The sequence below is a fragment of the Pygocentrus nattereri genome, chromosome 1 (assembly GCF_015220715.1).
Source record: "Pygocentrus nattereri isolate fPygNat1 chromosome 1, fPygNat1.pri, whole genome shotgun sequence".
In the NCBI taxonomy this organism is placed as follows: domain Eukaryota; kingdom Metazoa; phylum Chordata; class Actinopteri; order Characiformes; family Serrasalmidae; genus Pygocentrus; species Pygocentrus nattereri.
In genome coordinates this window covers 6,773,641-6,793,451 of record NC_051211.1, presented here as the reverse complement: position 1 = coordinate 6,793,451, position 19,811 = coordinate 6,773,641, and the positions used below count along the sequence as shown (strand labels likewise).

The window sequence follows — 19,811 nt, the reverse complement described above, 5'->3', positions numbered from 1 at the left end:
AGTGTCTGACCTTGCAAATGTGCTTCTGGAAGAATGGTCAAAAATTCCCATGAACACTCCTAACCCTTGTGGAAAGCCTTCTCAGAAGAGTTGAAGCTGTTATAGCTGCAAAGGGTGTGCCGACATCATATTAAACCCTATGGATCAAGAATGGAATGTCACTGAAGTTAATATGCGTGTGAAGGAAGACGAGCGAATACTTTTGGCAAAATAGTGTATGTATACACACACATACACACACCCACACACACACTCCACATATACATATAAACTCACACACACTCCATTTTTGTAGTTTTTCAGTTTTTGACATAATTTGAAAGTACATGTTGCTCTTTACATTGTCTCTAAATTTCACAATGAATGGACTTTAAGAAACGGCCCAAAATTACTTGGAAAAATTCTGGTTCCATTGACTTACATTAAAAGTAAATTAGTTTTTACCTTCTCCTGTAAAGTTACCATTTTGGAGATACAAGGTTTTCTTTGGACAACAATCTTTTGTCGGAACAAAATCTCGTATCTTTACAAAAACATACTGTAATTTTAATGTAAGTCAATGGAACCCGACTTTTTCCAATTGATTTTGCACCATTTCTTCAAGTCCAGCCATTATGAAATTTACACACTATGTAACGAGTAACGGGCTTTTTCAAATTTTGTCAAAAATGGAAAAATGAACAAAAATGGAGATGTGAGGTTTTGTTCCAACTGCTGCCATGTATGCCATATCTATTGGCCTGATGGCATGAGATTTAGATGTGGTGTAAACGGCAGCCTACATTTTCAAACTACGTAAGCAGATATGTATCGTGAGAGTCTTCAGGGCAGCCCCTTACAGTCAGCACTTGTTTTGTGGCTGTTCTGCCTTTTCTTTTCAGCAGGTATCAGCTGGGTTTAACTGAGGAGACTGACTTGGCCTGTCAGTCTGATTTACTAACTTTACTTTTTAAAAAAACTCTTTGGAAAATAAATACATCGTCACTGTCAGGTCAAAAAACTATCAATCAATAAATAAATAAGCAATAAATAAATCAGTCAATAAATGGATATACATCTTTTGTTCTTGGCCTGTGTGACCAGCCCCAACACTCTAAATCAATCCAAGTGATAAAGTAACTGATTTGCGCTCCAGGCATAACTGCAAGTCCACGACCCTCTTATTAAGGTCACTCTCAGCCAGCTGCTCAGGTGGGCCACTAGAGCTGCACAGCTGTGTGGATAAGAATAGCCATGGTTTGTTGATGAAATGATGCTTCAGTGACGTCTTTCCTTCTGCCGAGCTTCTCCTGTGACTCTGCAGACTGAGGACGCCTCTGGGTTTGTCCCAGCACTCTTTACAATGTTAGAGTTGGACTACGCTGCTGATCATAACTCGTATTTGCACTTTTTTCTGCAGCTGTAATGACAAACTTTCTGCTCCACAGAGGGAGTGCATCTCTGTACACATCGGCCAAGCCGGAGTCCAGATGGGTAACTTCTGCTGGGAGCTATACTGTCTGGAGCATGGCATCCAGCATGGTGGGATGATCAGTGCTGGCAGCACCTCCTTGGCGGATTCCTCTTTTGGTACTTTCTTCAGTGAGACCGGAGCTGAGAAGTATTTCCCACTTATTCATAGATCTGGAACCAGTGGTTGTAGGTAAAAATGTAGGAGCTGAACGTGGCCAAGCTTTTAACCTGGTGAGTACAGGAACAAGGCTATCTAAAGCTTTGGACCAAGTTAGCCAACAGCTTCTAGAGTAAAAAAGAATCCACTGGTCCAAAACAGCGCACGATGGCGACACCTGCTGGTCAAAATTGTAAAAACACCCTAAAAATAAACCTTGTATTTCAGGGGTCATCAGCCCACTTTGTGGAGCTCTTGTGGAGACATTGAGATAGTACAGAGCCCTGCTGGTGATATCCCAAATAAATAAAAATAACACATGCCCATGACTTAGTGAAGCGTGGGAACGAGATAATGAAGTCTTGGCCGTGACTTAGTAAGGCGTAGGGACGAGATCCTAATGCGAAGCCACAACTTAGTAAAGTGTAGGAATGAGATGATTAAGCCTTTAACACAGCTTAATACACCATGATCTTGTTCCCACGCCTTGCTAAGTATTTCTTTTGTCCAAAATTAACTGGAGAACCTCAATACTAGAAGCCTCAGTGTTTCTCTTGTGCTGAAGGTTAGGGAACCGGCCTTGTGACCGGTAGGTTGCTGGTTTGATCCCCAGAGCTGACAGCACGTGGCTGATGTGTCCGTGAGCAAGACACCTAACCCCCAACTGCTCTCCAGGCACTGTGGATAGGGCTGCCCACAGCTCCAGGCAAGTGTGCTCACTGCCCCCTAGTGTGTGTGTGCTCACTAGTGTGTATGTGGCGTTTCACTTCACGCATGGGTTAAATGTGGTGGTGAAATTTCTCTGTTGTGGGACTAATAGGGGTCACATAATAATAATAATAATAATAATAATAATAATAATAATAATAATGTTAGTATTTTCCACTCCTAGTTCCTGAAACTGAGAAAAAGAGGAGTCTTCTGCCTTCTAGTGGCTGACAAGCTTCTAGATTCTGTAATGTCTGCTAAACCTTTCTCTTGTAGGCCAGATATTTCACCTTAAATTTTGTACAGTAAAGGAAAGTGAACTCCAAAAACAGCTTCAATAGAGACATGTTATCAATGGTGTCTGTAGAAGTGACCAATACTTCAGAATAAAAAAATGAAATTAAGGCATGGACTAAATAAATGAAACTAAACAAGGTAACTTACTGGCCAGACACACTGTAAATAAAACCTGAACATTCAGACATAAGCGGTTTGAATGAGGCGCAATACACTGCAGCCAATCAGAACAAATATCAGTCTTAAAGGCACAGTAATGAAAACAGCCTGTTTAAGGGAGAGAAAGGTTGGAAATGGTCATGTAACAACAAACAATGACTGTTTTCAATCCATAAAACTACACAAAGGGAAAAAAATACAAGAGAAATATAGAATATGGGCCCTTAAACAATAAACAGGTTATTGTTGCTGTTGCAAACATGCAATTTTTATAAGATCTTCACGAAACAATAAGATGAGTCTTCTATTATTAAACGCATCATCCAGTTTCTCCAATTCTTTAGATTTATTCAAATACGTGGGACAAAACGAATGAAGCGGCTTCTGCTCAACAACAGTCAGTGTTCTCTCACTGCAAATATGAGGCCCAGTGCTGGACACTGTCTGACCTGAGCTACAATGAAATGCACAAGGTTTAATGAGAATAAAACAGCATGTAAACAAAGTAGACGGCCAATCAAATGTCTTGTATCACTCCTCTGCGCCCAATGTTATAAACTCAGCACACAGCAGTGATGGGACAGAGTGAACTTCAAGGGGAATTCCACTGATTTTTCTAAATGTATGCATAAATAAATTGTGGAGGTGCAAGCAAAGTCGTTCAGTGGCCTGATGTGAAATGATTAATTATAGAGAACTTAATGACTCAGATTTCTTTACAGTGGTGGTGATAGGAACCAGGGGTCATGATGTTTAGAACACAAATATAGCCACTTATTATTTACTATCCAAAACCATCAGTGAACCATATGTGCCTTCAGAGAAGGTTGATGATGCTATAATAGTGCTAAATCTGAAAAATTAAGCTTTTTCTGGTAACTATTTTCCTGTGATGGACTGGCGACCTGTCCAGGGTGTATCCTGCCTTCCGCCCGAAGACTGCTGGGATAGGCTCCAGCACCCCCCGCGACCCTGATGGAGAAGCGGCTTAGATAATGGATGGATGGATGGTAACTATTTTGCCTCACAGTGTCCTGCATGTACCTTTCTGCCATACATGTGTTCTGAGAAATAAGTTTTAGGCCAAAATTTTCTCACAAAACTATCAGACATCAGGCAGCACATTCACAACCATTTCAGGTAACAACTTGTGAGGTAGCTTTGAGAATCATTAAAGCCATCCTGTTACCACCACTCTGAATGTTTATATTTTCATTTTAATGATTTAAATATATAGGAATTATGTAAAAAAATGGAATATGTAACTACAATTCTCCCAGAGTTTCAGCCACTGAGGATTAAAAAGTTCAAATACTTTGAGGTCGTTTATGCACTCTTAAGAAAGTCGGTTCTCTAGTAAACGGAACTGTTTTGTTTAGAACCATGACTTCTATATAAATATTTCATGCTTAAATGGTTCTTTGCATGGTGAAAAGTTTCTTCAGATGGAGAATGTGTTGTAAGCGGTTCTATCTAGCACCAGGCTTGACATCGTAACAGCAGCAAAACCACTTTGGTGCTATATAGAACCATTTTCAAAAAGGTTCTATCGACCATGCACAACACTTTCTCCATCAATGTGAAGAACCATTTTACTATGGAAAGAACCCTTTAAGCATGACATGAAATGGTTCTATATCAACTCAAGGTTGTAAACAAAACCATTCTTTTTACCAAAGAATCCTCAAAGAACCTTTTTTTTTTTTTTTTACAAGAGTGTGGAAGGTTCACGACTCTATGAATCCAAAAGCCACACCCCTCCAGACGAGGTCACTCCTCATTAAGCTGCACAGGTGGCTGATCTGGCACAGCTGTGTGAGTGGGCACTGCTTTATTTGTTGGTGGAGTAACGTAGCAGTTAAGTTTCTGCTTCTGCGTGAAGCTTGTTTAGCGTTTTTAGGGCAGAGGAACTTTCTTTGTGTGCTCCCAACACTGAATACAATGGTGAAGTTGATGTTCATTAAATGTCTTTGTACCATTTCTTCAAAACATGGATCTCATTTTCTGTGTTTTGACTGAACCCTTCTGCTCTACAGAGGGAGTGCATCTCTGTACACATTGGTCAAGATGGGTCACTCCTGCTGGGAGCTGTACTGTCTGGAGCATGGCATCCAGCCTGATGGGATGATCGGTACTGGCAGCACCTCCTTGGTGGACTCCTCTTTTGGTACTTTCTTCAGTGAGACCGGAGCTGGGAAGTATGTTCCACGAGCTGTGTTCATAGATCTGGAACCAACGGTTGTAGGTAAAATGGCATTGGCTAAACCTTAAACTGCTACTTGTTTGTAGATGTTTTGCACTCAGTTACCAGAACTGTTTCTCCGTGATTCTATGTGCTTGACCACAGATGAGATCCGCAATGGAAGTTATCGGCAACTTTACCACCCAGAGCAGCTCATCAGTGTTAAAGAAGATGCTGCCAACAACTACGCCCGTGGCCACTACACCATCGGCAAGGAGATTGTGGATTCTGTACTTGCTCGAATGTGAAAAATGGTGCGCGTTTGGTCTGGCCTTATGTTTCCCCATAAATACACAAAGATGTGGTTTGGTGTAGTGTAGTGGGCAACACCTCTGCCTTCTATGCAGTAGACACCTGGGTAAGCACCCTACATTATACCAATAAGAGTCCTTGGGCAAGACTCCAAACACTGCCTTCGCTTATCTGTGTAAAATGATCAAAACCGTAAGTTGCTCTGGATAACAGTGTCTACCAAATGCCTTTAATGTGAAATGTTGGTATCCACCTCTAGCACTGGAGAGCTGGTGTTAATTGCTATGGTGGACAAATGAGATGAATCTGGTGCACTTGAGAAGGGACATCACCAAACTATGCTGGACACCTGTCCTCCAGGACCACAGTGGAATAGCCCTACCATATGAATTGCCTTGCTAAGCTCCTGAGTCTTTTGTCCCCTGCAGGCTGACCAGTGTACAGGTCTCCAGGGCTTCTTGATCTTCCACAGCTTTGGTGGTGGTACTGGATCTGGGTTCACCTCCTTGTTGATGGAGCATCTGTCTGTCGATTACGGCAAAAAAAAAAAAAAGGCTGGAGTTCTCAGTTTACCCTGCTCCCCAGGTTTCCACTGCAGTGGTAGAGCCCTACAACTCCATCTTGACTACTCACTCCACGCTTGAGCACTCTGACTGCTCCTTCATGGTGGACAAGGCCATTTTTGACATCTGCAAGCGCAATCTGGATGTTGATCGACCCTCCTACAGCAACTTCAACAGACTGATTGTGCAGATCGTATCCTCCATCACAGCTTCTCTGCGCTTTGATGGAGCTCTTAACGTGGATCTGACTGAGTTCCAAACTAACCTAGTTCCGTACCCTCGTATCCACTTCCCCCTGGTCACCTACTCCCCCATCATTTCTGCTGAAAAAGCCTACCATAAGCAGCTGTCCGTAGCAGAGATCTCTAACGCCTGCTTTGAGCCGGCCAACCAGATGGTGAAATGTGACCCTCGCCGTGGTAAATGCATGGCCTGCTGCTTGCTCTACCGTGGAGATGTGGTGCCCAAAGATGTCAATGCCACCATTGCCAGCATCAAGAACCGCCACTCCATCCAGTTTGTGGATTGGTGTCCCACAGGCTTCAAGGTGGGCATCAACTACCAGCCTCCCGCTGTGGTTCCTGGTGGAGAGCTGGCCAAGGTCCAGAGGGCCGTGTGCATGCTGAGCAACACTACGGCCATTTCAGAAGCCTGGAGCTGCCTGGATCACAAGTTTGACCTGATGTACGCCAAGCGGGCTTTTGTGCACTGGTACGTGGGTGAGGGAATGGAGGAAGGTGAGTTCTCTGAGGCCAGAAAGGACATGGCGCCTTGGAGAAGGATTATGAGGAGGTTGGAGTGGATTCTGCTGAAGATGCTGGGGAAGAGGAAGATGAGTACTAGGTTTTTTTTTTTTTTTTTTTTTTTGTACGTTTGTATTTTGAATAAAATAATGGAATATGTAACACTCCTTTGTTCATGCTTGTTGTAGGTTAAGTTTAGGATGTTTTAGAACCAACTAGTACATAATGGGTGGGAGGTAAAGCTTAAAGACCTCTTTTAAAGTATTTTTGAAACTGGTGCAAATAAGATTGTTGAACGTGTTGAATTTTTATACACACAAAAACCAAAAGGAACGACAGATTTCTCAAAATGGAGTGGAGTAAAAAGGAAAATATTTGACTTCGAAATGTAGTGGAAAGTCGCCCAAATGGAATACTTAAGGAAAGTACAGATACACGAAAAAATTAAAGTACAGTAACTAATTACATTTACTTAGTTACTGTCTGGGCGGCACGGGTGGGTATCTCTGTCGCCTCATAGCGAGGAGGGCCTGGGTTCGATTCCCTGGCCGGACGACCAGGGTCCTCTGTGTGTGGAGTTTGCATGTTCTCCCCGTGTCTGTGTGGGTTTCCTCCCACAGTCCAAAGACATGCAGTCAGGCCAATTGGACATGATGGATAGTTATTGTCTACCACTGGCTATAATGCACATGTTTGAAACTTAAGAAGGGCTTTTTCATTGGCTGTGTTCAGGATGTGAGGATCAAGATTAGGAAATGTGAATGTAAGCAAACAAGATTTACCCTGGTCCTTGGTGGTTCACACAAACTTGTTACAATCAGGCTGTCAAAGGTAAGTTAACATGGTAGACCAATGTATAAATCAACAAGCAGCAAACTAACAAAAGCAACAGCAAAGTGTAAAAGAATGCAGAAGCTGTATGAATGAGAGTCTGGTGCGCGTGTGTGTGTATGTGTGTGTGTATATATATATATATATATATATATATATATATATATATATATATATATATATATATATATATATAAAACAAAACAATTTGAAGATACCAGCTGCCCTTTAAGTTTGGAAAAACCAGAGTCTGTTTTCCTCCTGTGGAAATTACATGAATTTCATGTTCATGTAGTGAAAGTGGTATTGACAATACATTGATTACTTTGGCTGCACATGTAGCCAAAACAGGAAGCACTACACTTTTGGAATTGGGGGGCGGTCCTGAGGGTTAAATTGATATGATTAATTGTATTTTGTGTGGTTATTTGCAATTAATTACAATATTCTTTGTTTTGAGAAGCCTAGTAAAAATGCAGCTTCTTGCTCTGTGTATTAGTGTGTCCTATTTATTAACCTTAGTTTTGCTCCAAACAGGAAATAAAACCCCTTAAAACAAAGTGCAATAGAATAATTTATTCTAAAAATTGACTCCCCAGTATTGCATAATCTACTAAAATACTAAATATCAACAAGATATACAAAACATGATGCTGGAAAATGTGCGGTGATGCACTTTTCCTCTATATTTATAATGCTAGAAAAAGATTTAGTTTTAGAAAATTAAAATAGGAAATTTCAGTAAAAACATCCGGTCAGTCTATGGAAAGTGGGAGGTGACCGTAATGAAACCACAGTAAATGTATACAACATTCCAGTATAAAACAGAAGATAATGAAAGTAAAATATAAAATGCTATGAACAATAGTAGAGAACATGGCAAAAACAATATAATTCAAATATTAGTGTAGAATAAATGATATTAATTAACCCAGGCACCTTATGGGTCTAAAACCTTCATTAAAAAAAAAAAAAAAAAAAAGAACTTTATGGCTTGGGTTTATAAGCCCAAACAGGTCTGACATACATTGTACAAAAATACTGATATCATTATGGCAGACCAGCACTAAGGAATAGTTTTACCCTTTTCCCCTTTAATTACAGTAAAAATATAAATGATATCCTTCATATCAAACTTCATGCATTATCTTTGTGCATTATAATGCAATGAATCTTCATAAGATTCGTCCCATGTCAATGTTCCTTTACATTTCTTCATATCTGTGGCACAGACGTATTTGTAAGTCTGCTGGTAGGTGTCCATTCTCCATCACTCCACCTTCCAGATGGCAATCTTTCCATCCTGACCAGCTGCGCCGCTGAGAACGTACCGGTCCTCAGCTGAGGACAAAGTCTGAACGGAGTCCGAGTGAGCCACCAGCTCCTTCTCCACCTTGTGGTGCTCTGTGTCCACCACATAGATCTTCCCATGAGCTTTACCCCCACTGTAGCCATGGCAACCCACCCAGATCTGTGTGAGAGAGATATTTTCAGCTTTTCAAAAATTCAGTTAAGGATGTGGAGTAGTTTGATGTGAAATGCTCTGTTCTAGAGAAACGCATCATCAATTGTTCACAGTTTTGGCGATAGGAACCAGACGTCTAAAAGAGTTTAGTCCATCTCAAAGCTCCCTCACAGAAAGGTATTACACCTGTTCCAGCTCCTTCTCTCAGCCTGGCGCTTCAGCCAGATGAGGATCAGGACATCCAGGTTACAAAGGAGCTTTTTCCCACAAGCCATCACCCTCTTAAAACAGTCCATTATGACCGGACAAACTTCCAGCTTCTAAATATACTTGTATATAGTATCAAACTCAACTCATCCTCTGGAACTGCCGTCTTCGACCACTGTTTATTCTAGCATCTTACTTACCTGCCTTGTTACCCCACTTGCCTGCCTTATTAGCCCCCACTTATCTGACTGTTACCTCACTGATCCCTTTCTCTGACACTATACATCCTTTAACTGCTGCTGCACTCAGCACTTTCACTTTGGACTCATACTTTGCACAATGTAATGGTTACAGGTACGAGTGTGTGTGTGTGTGTGTGTGTGTGTGATGGTAGGAATGCAGATTTAATTTCATTTTTTATTTAATTCACTACATGTAAACATCTGTCTGATACTGTGCACTGTGAGCTCCTGTAACCCAAACCCAATTCCTTGTATGTTTAAGCAGACCTGGCCAATAAAGCTAGATTCTGATTCTGAAACGGTTATGGATACACTGACTGCTGCCTGAGACCGTGTTGTATGACCGTTTTGAGAAGGTTTTGGTATAAAATGTATATTTAATGAACCGTTCAGGGCAGAGAGGAAGATTTCCGGGTCATTGAATGGCCGAGTAGTCCCCAAAGAAAACTTATTTTCTCAGATTTTCTACTATTTTACCTTCAACATCACACCAACACTCAGAAGATAAATGTGGGTTCAATGGTGGTTCTAGACAGTGAATAAAATGGCTATATCTACAGTGCAACCCCTGAATCCTACCAGCCGAGTCGGCAAGTTTCCCTACAACAAACAGTTTCACACCAAACCACTCTGAATTACTTTGTTTACATCTCACTGAATGAATCACACAGAAATTGTTAAATTGGTGGAATTCCCCTTTAATATTTGTATTTGCCATATGCTTGGACAGATTCAAAGCCAATAAATGAACATAAAACCTCCCCAACCTTAAACAAACATACATTAAGGTCACTGTGACCACTCTTCTGGCCTGCACGGAGGATTCTCACCTGGTTCTTAACCTTGATCATGCAGACGACGCTGGCGCAGTCAGGCAGCTGGATCCTCTGGAAAGGTCTCTTTGGGTCACTGAGGTGCCACACACACAGCTCACCTGCGTTACTGCAGCCGGTCCACAGCTGCTCCCTCTGCAAGATCAGCCCAGAGGAAGAAGACAGTGAGGAAAACCACTGTACACAGTACAAGATGTCTCCTCTCTCAAGCTAATGACAATGGTGACTACATAGGTCATAATATTTGAATCGTGTCGTCAGCGCTTCTTATACAATGTCCACTCGATTACATATTTGAAAAACTGTCATGTTCTGTGTTTTGAATACAGAGAAGGGAGACAAAACCACACCCAGGTAATAGTTAAACACAGCCAATCACAAAGCTTAAGGCAGCATTAGTGATGACAGAAACAAGTGAGGCAATGTCAAATGTTTTGATTCTTTTGGAATTCGTGTTTGAAGCAGAAGTTTGAGTGGAAAATGGACTGGAAATTAACCTTTTATTCTCCAGCATATATTTTTGATCCATCTGAATTTACGTGACCAAATCGTGAGGCAAATTATTCAGGAACTGCATGAAATAAACGTAAAATTTTATTTTATGCATTTTTTTGGTAAAAGTTCCCCTCAAATTAACAGAACGCGTTTCTCAGATGCTCTTTGCACTTAATAAAAATAATTTTTCCAGAGCAGATCACTGAAGAGACGCCGTCTGTTTATAGTTTATAGCCCAGATTTGGGGGAAAAATGGCTTTAAGTAGAAAAACAAACTGAGTTCAGCTTCTTTTATTATAAGGGTTTAAAATGACATCACCGTCTATTAGACTGGAGAGAAGAGCTACAGCCTCATATGAGGCCCAGCTTCTGAATGGAGCTTATGAAATATGAAAGTTATGACGAATATGAGGAAGTGTGTTTTGGAATGAAATCCCAAGGAGTATAAGAGGCGACAGCTTTGAATGGAGAATTTTCACGTTTTTGTCAGTCCCATTTGAGAAAGTGTTTGTGAGCGAGCGAGAGAGCGAGATTGATTCATTGTTCATCTTTTGTCACTACGTCCGTTTCTGGTCTCGAACCTACTGAGGTTTTCTATTTTTAGAATTCTCAATAACAACTGAATAAATGGGCAAAGCTTATTAGTAAAACACATATACATCAAGCTTATTCAAGGGCTCTGTTCACACAACAGAGACAATATACACATGGAATGTCCAAGAGTGAAGTGAAGTGTATTTATTATACACCTAACACACGGATCAGCCATAACATTATGACCACCTCCTTGTTTCTAAACACCTCTGTGTCACTGCTGGACTGAGAACAGTCCACCAACCAAAAATACCCAGCCAACAGCGTCCTGTGGGCAGCGTCCTGTGACCACTGATGAAGGACTAGAGGATGACCAACACAAACATTGCAGCAGCAGATGAGCTATCGTCTCTGACTTTACATCTACAAGGTAGCTCGACAAGATAGGAGTGGACAGTGAGTGGACACAGTGTTGAAAAACTCTAGCAGCACTGCTGTGTCTGATCCACTCAGACCAGCACAACGCACACTAACACACCACCATGACGTCAGTGTTCCAATGATCCACCACCCAAATAGTACCTGCTCTGTGAGGGTCCATGGGGGTCCTGGCCACTGAAGAACAGGGTAAAAAGGGGGTAACAAAGTATCAGAGAAACAGATGGACTACAGTAAGTGGAGCTGATAAAATGGACAAGTGTAGAAACAAGGAGGTGGTCATAATGTTATGCGATTCCTCAGATCATTAGCTCATGACACATTAGACAACTCTGAATTAGGCTTGAGCAATTGACTCGTTTTGCTTAAACCCTGACATCTGGTAAGTTGTGTGACTCATCTGCCTTGTTTGGAGCGAATCAACTGAGCGGTTTTGGTTCGTTTTTCTGAAAAGATTATATAAAAAAAAAAAAAAAAAAAAAAAAAAAAAAAAAAAAAACTGCTGTGTGCCAAAACTCACAGGCCCTTTCAGGTTTCTGCTGGTAGGACAGCATTTTTACACGTCTGCACCCAATGAGGGAGTTTAACAACAGGCCATGCGTTCTGTTTGCTTCAGCAGCACGTCAGCGCTGTTCCGTCATCATTATCTGCCCGTTTTGACTCCTCAGTGTATTTCTGATCTGACTTGTTAAGTTCAAATTTGAAACACTATTCAATCAAAGCTGCAGAGATCCAGTGAAGTTATTTTATTGCCGAGATCGTGAGCCACACACGTTAATCATCTCTATTTTTAATACAAAAAAAGAGGGTAAGACATTTACATAACACAGATAATCTTGATATGAGTACTTGTGTATGTCCCAAATTTCTGACCAATCAACAAACACCTACTTTCATAATTTGGTGCACTTCAGTCACTGCAGTGTGAAACCACAGGCGATACATGGAAAATACACTCTAGCTTAAGTGACCGTCCTGTAGGCCAGCTGGTATCATGTGAAAACAAACGGCTAAAAGATGAGTAAACTGAAATAATCTATTTCACTAGCTAGAATTGTGAACAGCAGAACTGGATAAAACATCTGTTTCTAATCATCAGCACTGTAAAACCACTTCATGACTCAAAGAAGAGTCAGAAATCCGCCTCCACGTTTGTTAAACATCAGCAGCTTATGAAACGCTCTGCGGCATCATGACACACGCCTCCTGAACCAGCTGACGGGAAGTAAACAAACACGCGGAGTGTTCAGAGAGGAGCAGGACCGCAGGGGGCAACACTGTAGGAAGGCAAACAGGAAGAGATCTAGTGCTGCCCACCTCATGAAAGACCACAAAGCCGCTGTAAAAGCTGGGAGGACCCCGGAGGTGATCAGGAAGGGCCACTTTACGGTGCAGGGTGCCATTTCGCCGCACTTCCATCACACAGTCCAGAGCACCTTAAAACAAATAATGAAACAGGGGAGAAGTTGGAGGGGAATTCCACCAATGTTTCAAAATTTCTTTAGAATTCAATTGTTGCGAGACAAAGATGAACTATTACAGAGTGGTTTAATATAAAAATGGCTAATGGTAGGAAATTTTATGATTCAGACTGCTTAACAGTGGCGGTGATAGGAACCAGGAGTCAACACAAATGTGTTTTTTTATAATAATTACCACCATTGTGAAAAATTCTGAGTCTTTTCTGAGTTTCTCTCGAACAGATTATTATATAAAAAAGGATATTAAAACATCTGTGTGACTTAATCATCCTAATCAATTAAGTAATCAGATAATTATTCAGAAATTTGGAAAAATGGGTGAAATTCCCCTTTAAAAAAGTCACAAAAAACTGGAATTCAGTCTGTCTCAATGGTTGTTTACTTTGGACAGGTCTTGCAGCTTGAGTGAACCTGAGTGAACTCATGAGCTGAACTTGGTGTTTTAGAGCAGAAAAAGCAGGTATATGATGGGGATAAAGGCCTGCCTGCCTCCCTCCCTCACTGTAATTTAAGTCTGCCAAAGCAGAAATGCTTATACTATGTGAGTGTTTTGATTCATTAAGTGAATGCAGACCTGAGATATTTTTATAAAAGCTATTCAGCAAAACTACGAAAAAAGTACTTACAGCACCATAACCTTCCACCGAAGATCTGCAGAGACTGCAGTCCGTCACAGGACAGTCTGAAGTGACGTCTCACCTGCAGTGTGGCCACCTCCCACATGATCACCGTGCCCTCCACGCTGCACGAGTACGCCGCCAGCGGGCTGGAACAGGGACATGGGACTCATGAGACAGATACACGTAGAGCAGTTTTCCATTGGAGTCCTCAGGGACCTGATCAGCCCAGGCTCTTAACACAGCAGGGCCAGGTTGCACAAACAGAGCTCATGCCTTGTCATAATCGTAAGGCTAGTCATAAACTGGAGTTTATATAATACCAGCTGGATAACACTTTATGGCCAAAAGTGTGTGGACACCTCTTCTGAGTGCTGGTGTTTCAGCCACTATTACCAACGAGTGTGTAAAATCAAGCACATAGCCATGCAAACTCAGACAAATACTGGCAGTAGAATGGGTCACACTGAAGAGCTCACTGACTTTTAAACGTAGCACTGTCATAAGATGCCACCTTTGCCACAAGTAAGTTCATGAAATCTTTGGCTTGCTAGATCTGCCCCTGTCAACTGTAAGTGCCATTGTGAACTGGAAGTATCTAGAAGCAACAACAGCTTATCCACAAAATGGTAGACCACACAATCTTGGAGCATGGGTGAAGAGTGCTGAAGCACGTAAAACCCATCATCTGTTGCATCACTTGCTACCAAACTGCCTCTGGAAGCAACATCAGCACAAGAACTGTGCACCTGAAACTTTACCATACTTTGGCAATGCAGTATAGAACAAAAAAAAGTACACTAACATTTGTTCTTTAGGACCACCCTGGAAATCTGATTAGCTCAACTAAAGCTCAGACTCTTAGTAGATAAGACTGCTTTCTATTGACATAAAGACTCTTTTAAGACACTATAAAGGAGATATATTGCAGGGGAAAACCGTGAGTGAACTCACAAGGAAGAGGAAACAAAAAATAAACTAGCATTAGTCAATCATCGGACTGGGAGCGGTTTATGGATGTCAGCAGTATCAGTATGAGCTACCTGTATTTATCAGGCCTGTCTTCCAGGGCGAGGCCGGTGACCTCAGCACGGTGCTCCGTCAGCTGTTTATTGCAGGCCATACTGTGCGGGTTGATTATGTAAATGACCGAGTCCTCAGAGCCAATCCACAGCTGCTGCTGGTCGACTCCCAACATGCAATTCTAGACAAGTCAAAACAAGGTCAGGTGGCGAAATCACAAAGTGAACTTGAGGTGGGTAACAGAAACCAGCAGGAGGCAGCAAAGCCTGTGAGCATCTCAGCAGAGCATGCCAAACAGACCAATTACCAGGAAGAAAATCTCCCAGTGATTTGGCTGTGATTCCATAGGAAATGATTCAACGGCTCCACAGTTTCACCTTTAAGAAATTTCAGTTTCTTCTAAAAATACACTGAGTACAAAAATGAGCAGAGAAACTACGTACAGAGTGGTGAAATATAGATCATAAAAAATGTACAATGTTTTTCAAAACATTTTATTTTCTTTGTTTTTACTGGAAGATTACAAATACTTTTATTCTCTTTATATTTGCATTTTTATGATCTTGATCTCAAAGATTATTTAAGTATCCCTTTCTGGTATTTATTATTTATTTTTGTTTTTTTATTTTTGATAGTCTCTTCTTCCTCTGTTTTACTTTGTATTGTGAAGCACTTTTAGCTGCATTTTTAATGTATGAAAGGTTCTGTATGACTACACATTATTAATTAATATTATAATTATTATTATTATTATTATTATTATTATTATTATTATTATTATTATTATTATTATTATGGGCTGATGTAAATATTTACAGATGCTGATGCCGATACATTAATGTTTATAAAATGTCATAAATCGGGACGATATCAATCTGGATTATCATTACAAAGAAACGTAACATTAATTTTAGAAAGCTACAAAAATGCAGATCATTTAGCATCACTTCTACATCCTGCACTGGAGTACCATTAACAGGCCAATAAATGAAATTTAAACATCTGTCCAATGTTTTTATAGGAATTTTTATCAATTATTTGCCAGTACTGACGTGATTCTGATATGATTTTGCATCCTTAGTTTTTGGTCAATTAACTCATCTGCATCTGACTGGATCACCTCAACACAGCCTGCAACTGCTTTACTTGAATTTACTTCACTTTTAATATGTTTTGTTTTTCTATTGTTTTTCTTTTATTATTCTTTATTCCTTTTATTTAATTTTGTTACTATTCTGTTTACTTGTAATTTTTTTGTATTATGCTTTCTTTTATTTCATTAGTTTTATTTCTTTTATCCTTAGCTGATCTGTTACTTGGTAAATTACTATCATTTTAATGTTTTATTGATTTAATGGTTTATTGGTACCTTCTTATTTTTATTATAATATTTGATTTATTTGTACTACCCAACTTCTCAAACCCCTGATTTCTGTATTGCTCGGCTATGTTGTAAACGAGGGTCACTCCCAATGCATTCAGAGTTTAAATAAACATTGATTGATTGATTGATTGATTATTATTGGTTTCCTTTTAAGCCCACCCCCCCACCCCCCCGATTGGCCTACAACCTCCGGCCTATAATGTACACTATATCACTTTTCTTCAGGAGGCTGTTTGTGGAGGATTCCCTTACCAGACGGGAGGTCCCCACTTGAATGCTGTTCTGCTGCATGGACCAGCTGGCAGCATCAAACACCACCACCTTCCCACCACTCAAGGCGCACCACAGTTTGGGGTCTGAGCCGTCTGAGCCCGCCGCACCGAGCTCTCCTACAGCAGGCCACAGTCAGAGAATAAAAAGAGCAGGAAAAAACACATATGTAAGTTTCCTTCACTTTAACAATGTAATTTCTATCTGGGAGTTTGACTGAAGCTGGGGGGCAGTGCTGGACGTCTGCCAGGAGAATGAATGTGTGACCTATTTTTGCTCAGTGGACCTCAAACCCACCCTGCGTCACCTTGACAACGTGGGTGACAGTAGGTCAGCTCTGAGTGACCATGTGACCGACAGTTATATTCAAATGATTGAATCGGAGTCTAAGGAAAAGTACAGCATTTCCACATCGCGCTCACATATTCCAGTGTCCGCCTCCTGATGTAGATCCTGATTGTATTAGTTCATCAACGTCTGTTAAAAAAAAAAAAAAAAAAAAAAAAAATCCCCTAGGGCCCCATGCACATTTTGGCCCAATCCCATATCATCTTTTTACCCCTACCCCTCGTTTTCAAGTGTCACCCTAACCCCTTGGAACTGAGTTACAAAGGGTAGTTGTTGAAATCTTGCCCTATGAAATGGGACCCTCAAATATAAATAAATAAATAAATAAATAAATAAAAATTTATACCAGCCATTAGGGGTGTACTTTGTGTACTTCTGGTGCCGGTCCCAAGCCCGGATAAATGGTGAGGGTTGCGTCAGGAAGGGCATCCGGCGTAAAACTTGTGCCAAAACTATCATGCGGTTCACAACTATGATTGCCATACCGGTGCTGTTGACCTGCAGGGTGCCGGTGGAAAATGGACTACTGTAGGTCGAAGACCATCAAAGAGGAGAGGAGGAAGGCGGGTTAGAAGGTAGCGAGAGAGAAGGACAGGCAGGAGTGGCTCAGGCCTATGATGAGCTGTATGAGAGGCTGGACAGTAAAGAAGGAGTAAAGGACGTGTATCGTTTGGCTAAACAGAGAGATAGAGCTGGAGAGGATGTACAGCAGGTTAGGCTGATAAAGGATAGAGAGGGAAATGTACTAGTGAGTGAACAGAGTGTTGAGTAGTTTGAAGGAGTACTTTGAAGAACTAATGAATGAGGAAAACGAGAGAGAGAGGAGGACAACGGGGGGAGAGCTAGTGGATCAGGAAGTGCAGAGAATTAGTAAGGTGGAAGTGAGGGCAGCTTTAAAAAGGATGAAGAATGGCAAGGCAGTTGGTCCAGATGACATACCTGTGGAGGTATGGAGATGTATAGGAGAGAAGGCAGTGGACTTTTTAACCAGGTTGTTTAACAAAATCCTGGAGAGTGAGAGGATGCCTGATGAGTGGAGAAGTAGTGTACTGGTCCCCATTTTTAAGAACAAGGGTGATGTGCAGAGCTGCAGTAACTACAGAGGTATAAAGTTGATGAGCCACACCATGAAGGTATGGGAAAGAGTTGTTGAAACAAGGCTAAGGCGAGAGGTTCAGATCAGTGAGCAGCAGTTTGGTTTCATGCCCAGAAAGAGTACCACAGATGCAATTTTTGCATTGAGAGTGTTGGTAAAGAAGTACAGAGAAGGTCAAAAGGAGCTACATTGTGTCTTTGTGGATCTAGAGAAGGCATATGATAGGGTGCCAAGAGAGGAACTGTGGTACTGTATGAGGAAGTCAGATGTAGCTGAAAAGTATGTTAGGGTGGTGCAGGACATGTATGAGGATAGTGAGACAGTGGTGAGGTGTGCAGTTGGAGTGACAAATGGTTTCAAGGTGAAGGTAGGGTTTACATCAGGGATCAGCTTTGAGCCCTTGTTTGCAATGGTGATGGAAAGGTTGACAGATGAGGTCAGGCAGGAGGCTCCATGGACCATGATGTTTGCAGATGACATTGTAATCTGTGGTGAGAGTAGAGAGCAGGTGGAAGAGAATCTGGAGAGGTGGAGGTTTGCACTAGAGAGGAGAGGAATGAAGGTCAGTAGAGACAAGACGGAATACGTGTGTGAATGAGAGGGAGGCAGGTGGAAAGGTGAAGATGCAAGGAGTAGAGGTCGTAAAGGTGGATGACTTCAAATATCTTGGGTCAACCATCCTGAGCAATGGACAGTGTAGAAAAGAGGTGAGGAAGAGGGTGCAGGCAGGATGGAGTGGGTGGAGACGGGCGTCAGGGCTGATGTTTGACAGAAGGATAGCAGCAAGAGTGAAAGGGAAGGTTTACAAGACAGTAGTGCGTCCTGCTATGATGTATGGTTTGGAGACTGTGGCTCTGTCTAAAAGACAGGAGGCTGAGCTGGAGGTGGCGGAGATGAAGATGTTGAGATTTTCGTTGGGAGTGACAAGGATGGACAAGATTAGAAATGAGCAGATCAGAGGGACAGTGAAGGTGGAGCAGTTTGGAGATAAAGCCAGAGAGGCCAGGTTGAGATGGTTTGGACATGTGTTGAGGAGGAATAGTGGATATATTGGGCAAAGAATGTTGGAGCTGCCGGGTAGAAGGAGAAGAGGTAGACCTCAGAGAAGGTTTATGGATGTAGTGAAGGTGGACATGGAGATGGTTGGTGTAAAAGTAGAGGAGGCAGTGGATAGGGCAAGATGGAGGCAGATGATCCGCTGTGGCGACCCCTAAAGGGAGAAGAAGAAGAAGACGAAGACGAAGACGAAGAAGACGAAGACGAAGAAGACGAAGACGAAGAAGACGAAGAAGACGAAGACGAAGAAGACGAAGACGAAGAAGTCTCTGGTCTCTTGTGCAGTTTTTTTTCCCCTCCTCTCATAACACTGTTTGGAGTGTGCTTCTGGAAGAACCTCGGTTTGGAGGGCCACGTAGCCCCAACACTTCATTCTCTCCATCTCAAGAAAAATTGGGACACCCTACCACCTAGACATGAACATGCAAAACAGAGGGCTAAGGGCTAAGTGGTAGGGGCAAGGGGTAAAATGGGATTGGGCCTGTCCTGTCTGAATGGGGCTTTAAACATATGACAAAAATGAACTACATTGGACAACTGATGGTTTTCATCTGTTCAAACTGACCCAGGGAGATTCCAGACCGAGAGCCCTTATCAAGTGTTGTAGGTGAAACTTATGGAATGTGACCCAAGTCCTTAATCTACCAGTAGACGAAAGGTTCACTGCAAGGCTTGACTGATGACAGAACTGGAGAACTGTTTATATGGGTGGAAATTATATTATCTTGATCATTACAGTGTTTAAGGCACAAACCGTGCCTTAATGCGATCGCAATCTACGCCCACAATGTCAATCATGCAAACTGTGCGTAGCCATGCCCACTGCTTGTGAGCCGCAGAGTTTAAACTCGAGACAGAACAGAAAACAAAAGAACAGTGATGAAGTGATGCTGGTGTTTAAAATGAAGCTCTTTCCCA

At 41.7% G+C, this 19,811-nt stretch overlaps 1 protein-coding gene and 1 pseudogene across 3 annotated transcripts in view; one reads left to right on the top strand and one right to left on the bottom strand.

Moving 5' to 3' along the window:
* The first annotated feature begins 4,591 nt into the window (after positions 1-4,591).
* On the top strand, positions 4,592-6,673 carry LOC108429090 (annotated as a pseudogene).
* A 1,287-nt stretch (positions 6,674-7,960) lies between these two features.
* The window catches only part of dennd3a (DENN/MADD domain containing 3a), a 51,529-nt gene continuing 39,678 nt past the window's right edge, over positions 7,961-19,811 (bottom strand). For all 3 annotated transcript variants that reach the window (XM_017700593.2, XM_017700595.2, XM_017700596.2), the window contains 6 exons: positions 16,376-16,512; positions 14,760-14,920; positions 13,726-13,865; positions 12,936-13,054; positions 10,149-10,286; positions 7,961-8,875 (listed from right to left, as the gene is read on the bottom strand). In XM_017700593.2, coding sequence (XP_017556082.1) covers positions 8,675-8,875; positions 10,149-10,286; positions 12,936-13,054; positions 13,726-13,865; positions 14,760-14,920; positions 16,376-16,512 — 896 coding nt within the window. In that variant the 3' untranslated portion in view covers positions 7,961-8,674. The remainder of the gene's footprint in view (positions 8,876-10,148; positions 10,287-12,935; positions 13,055-13,725; positions 13,866-14,759; positions 14,921-16,375; positions 16,513-19,811) is intronic.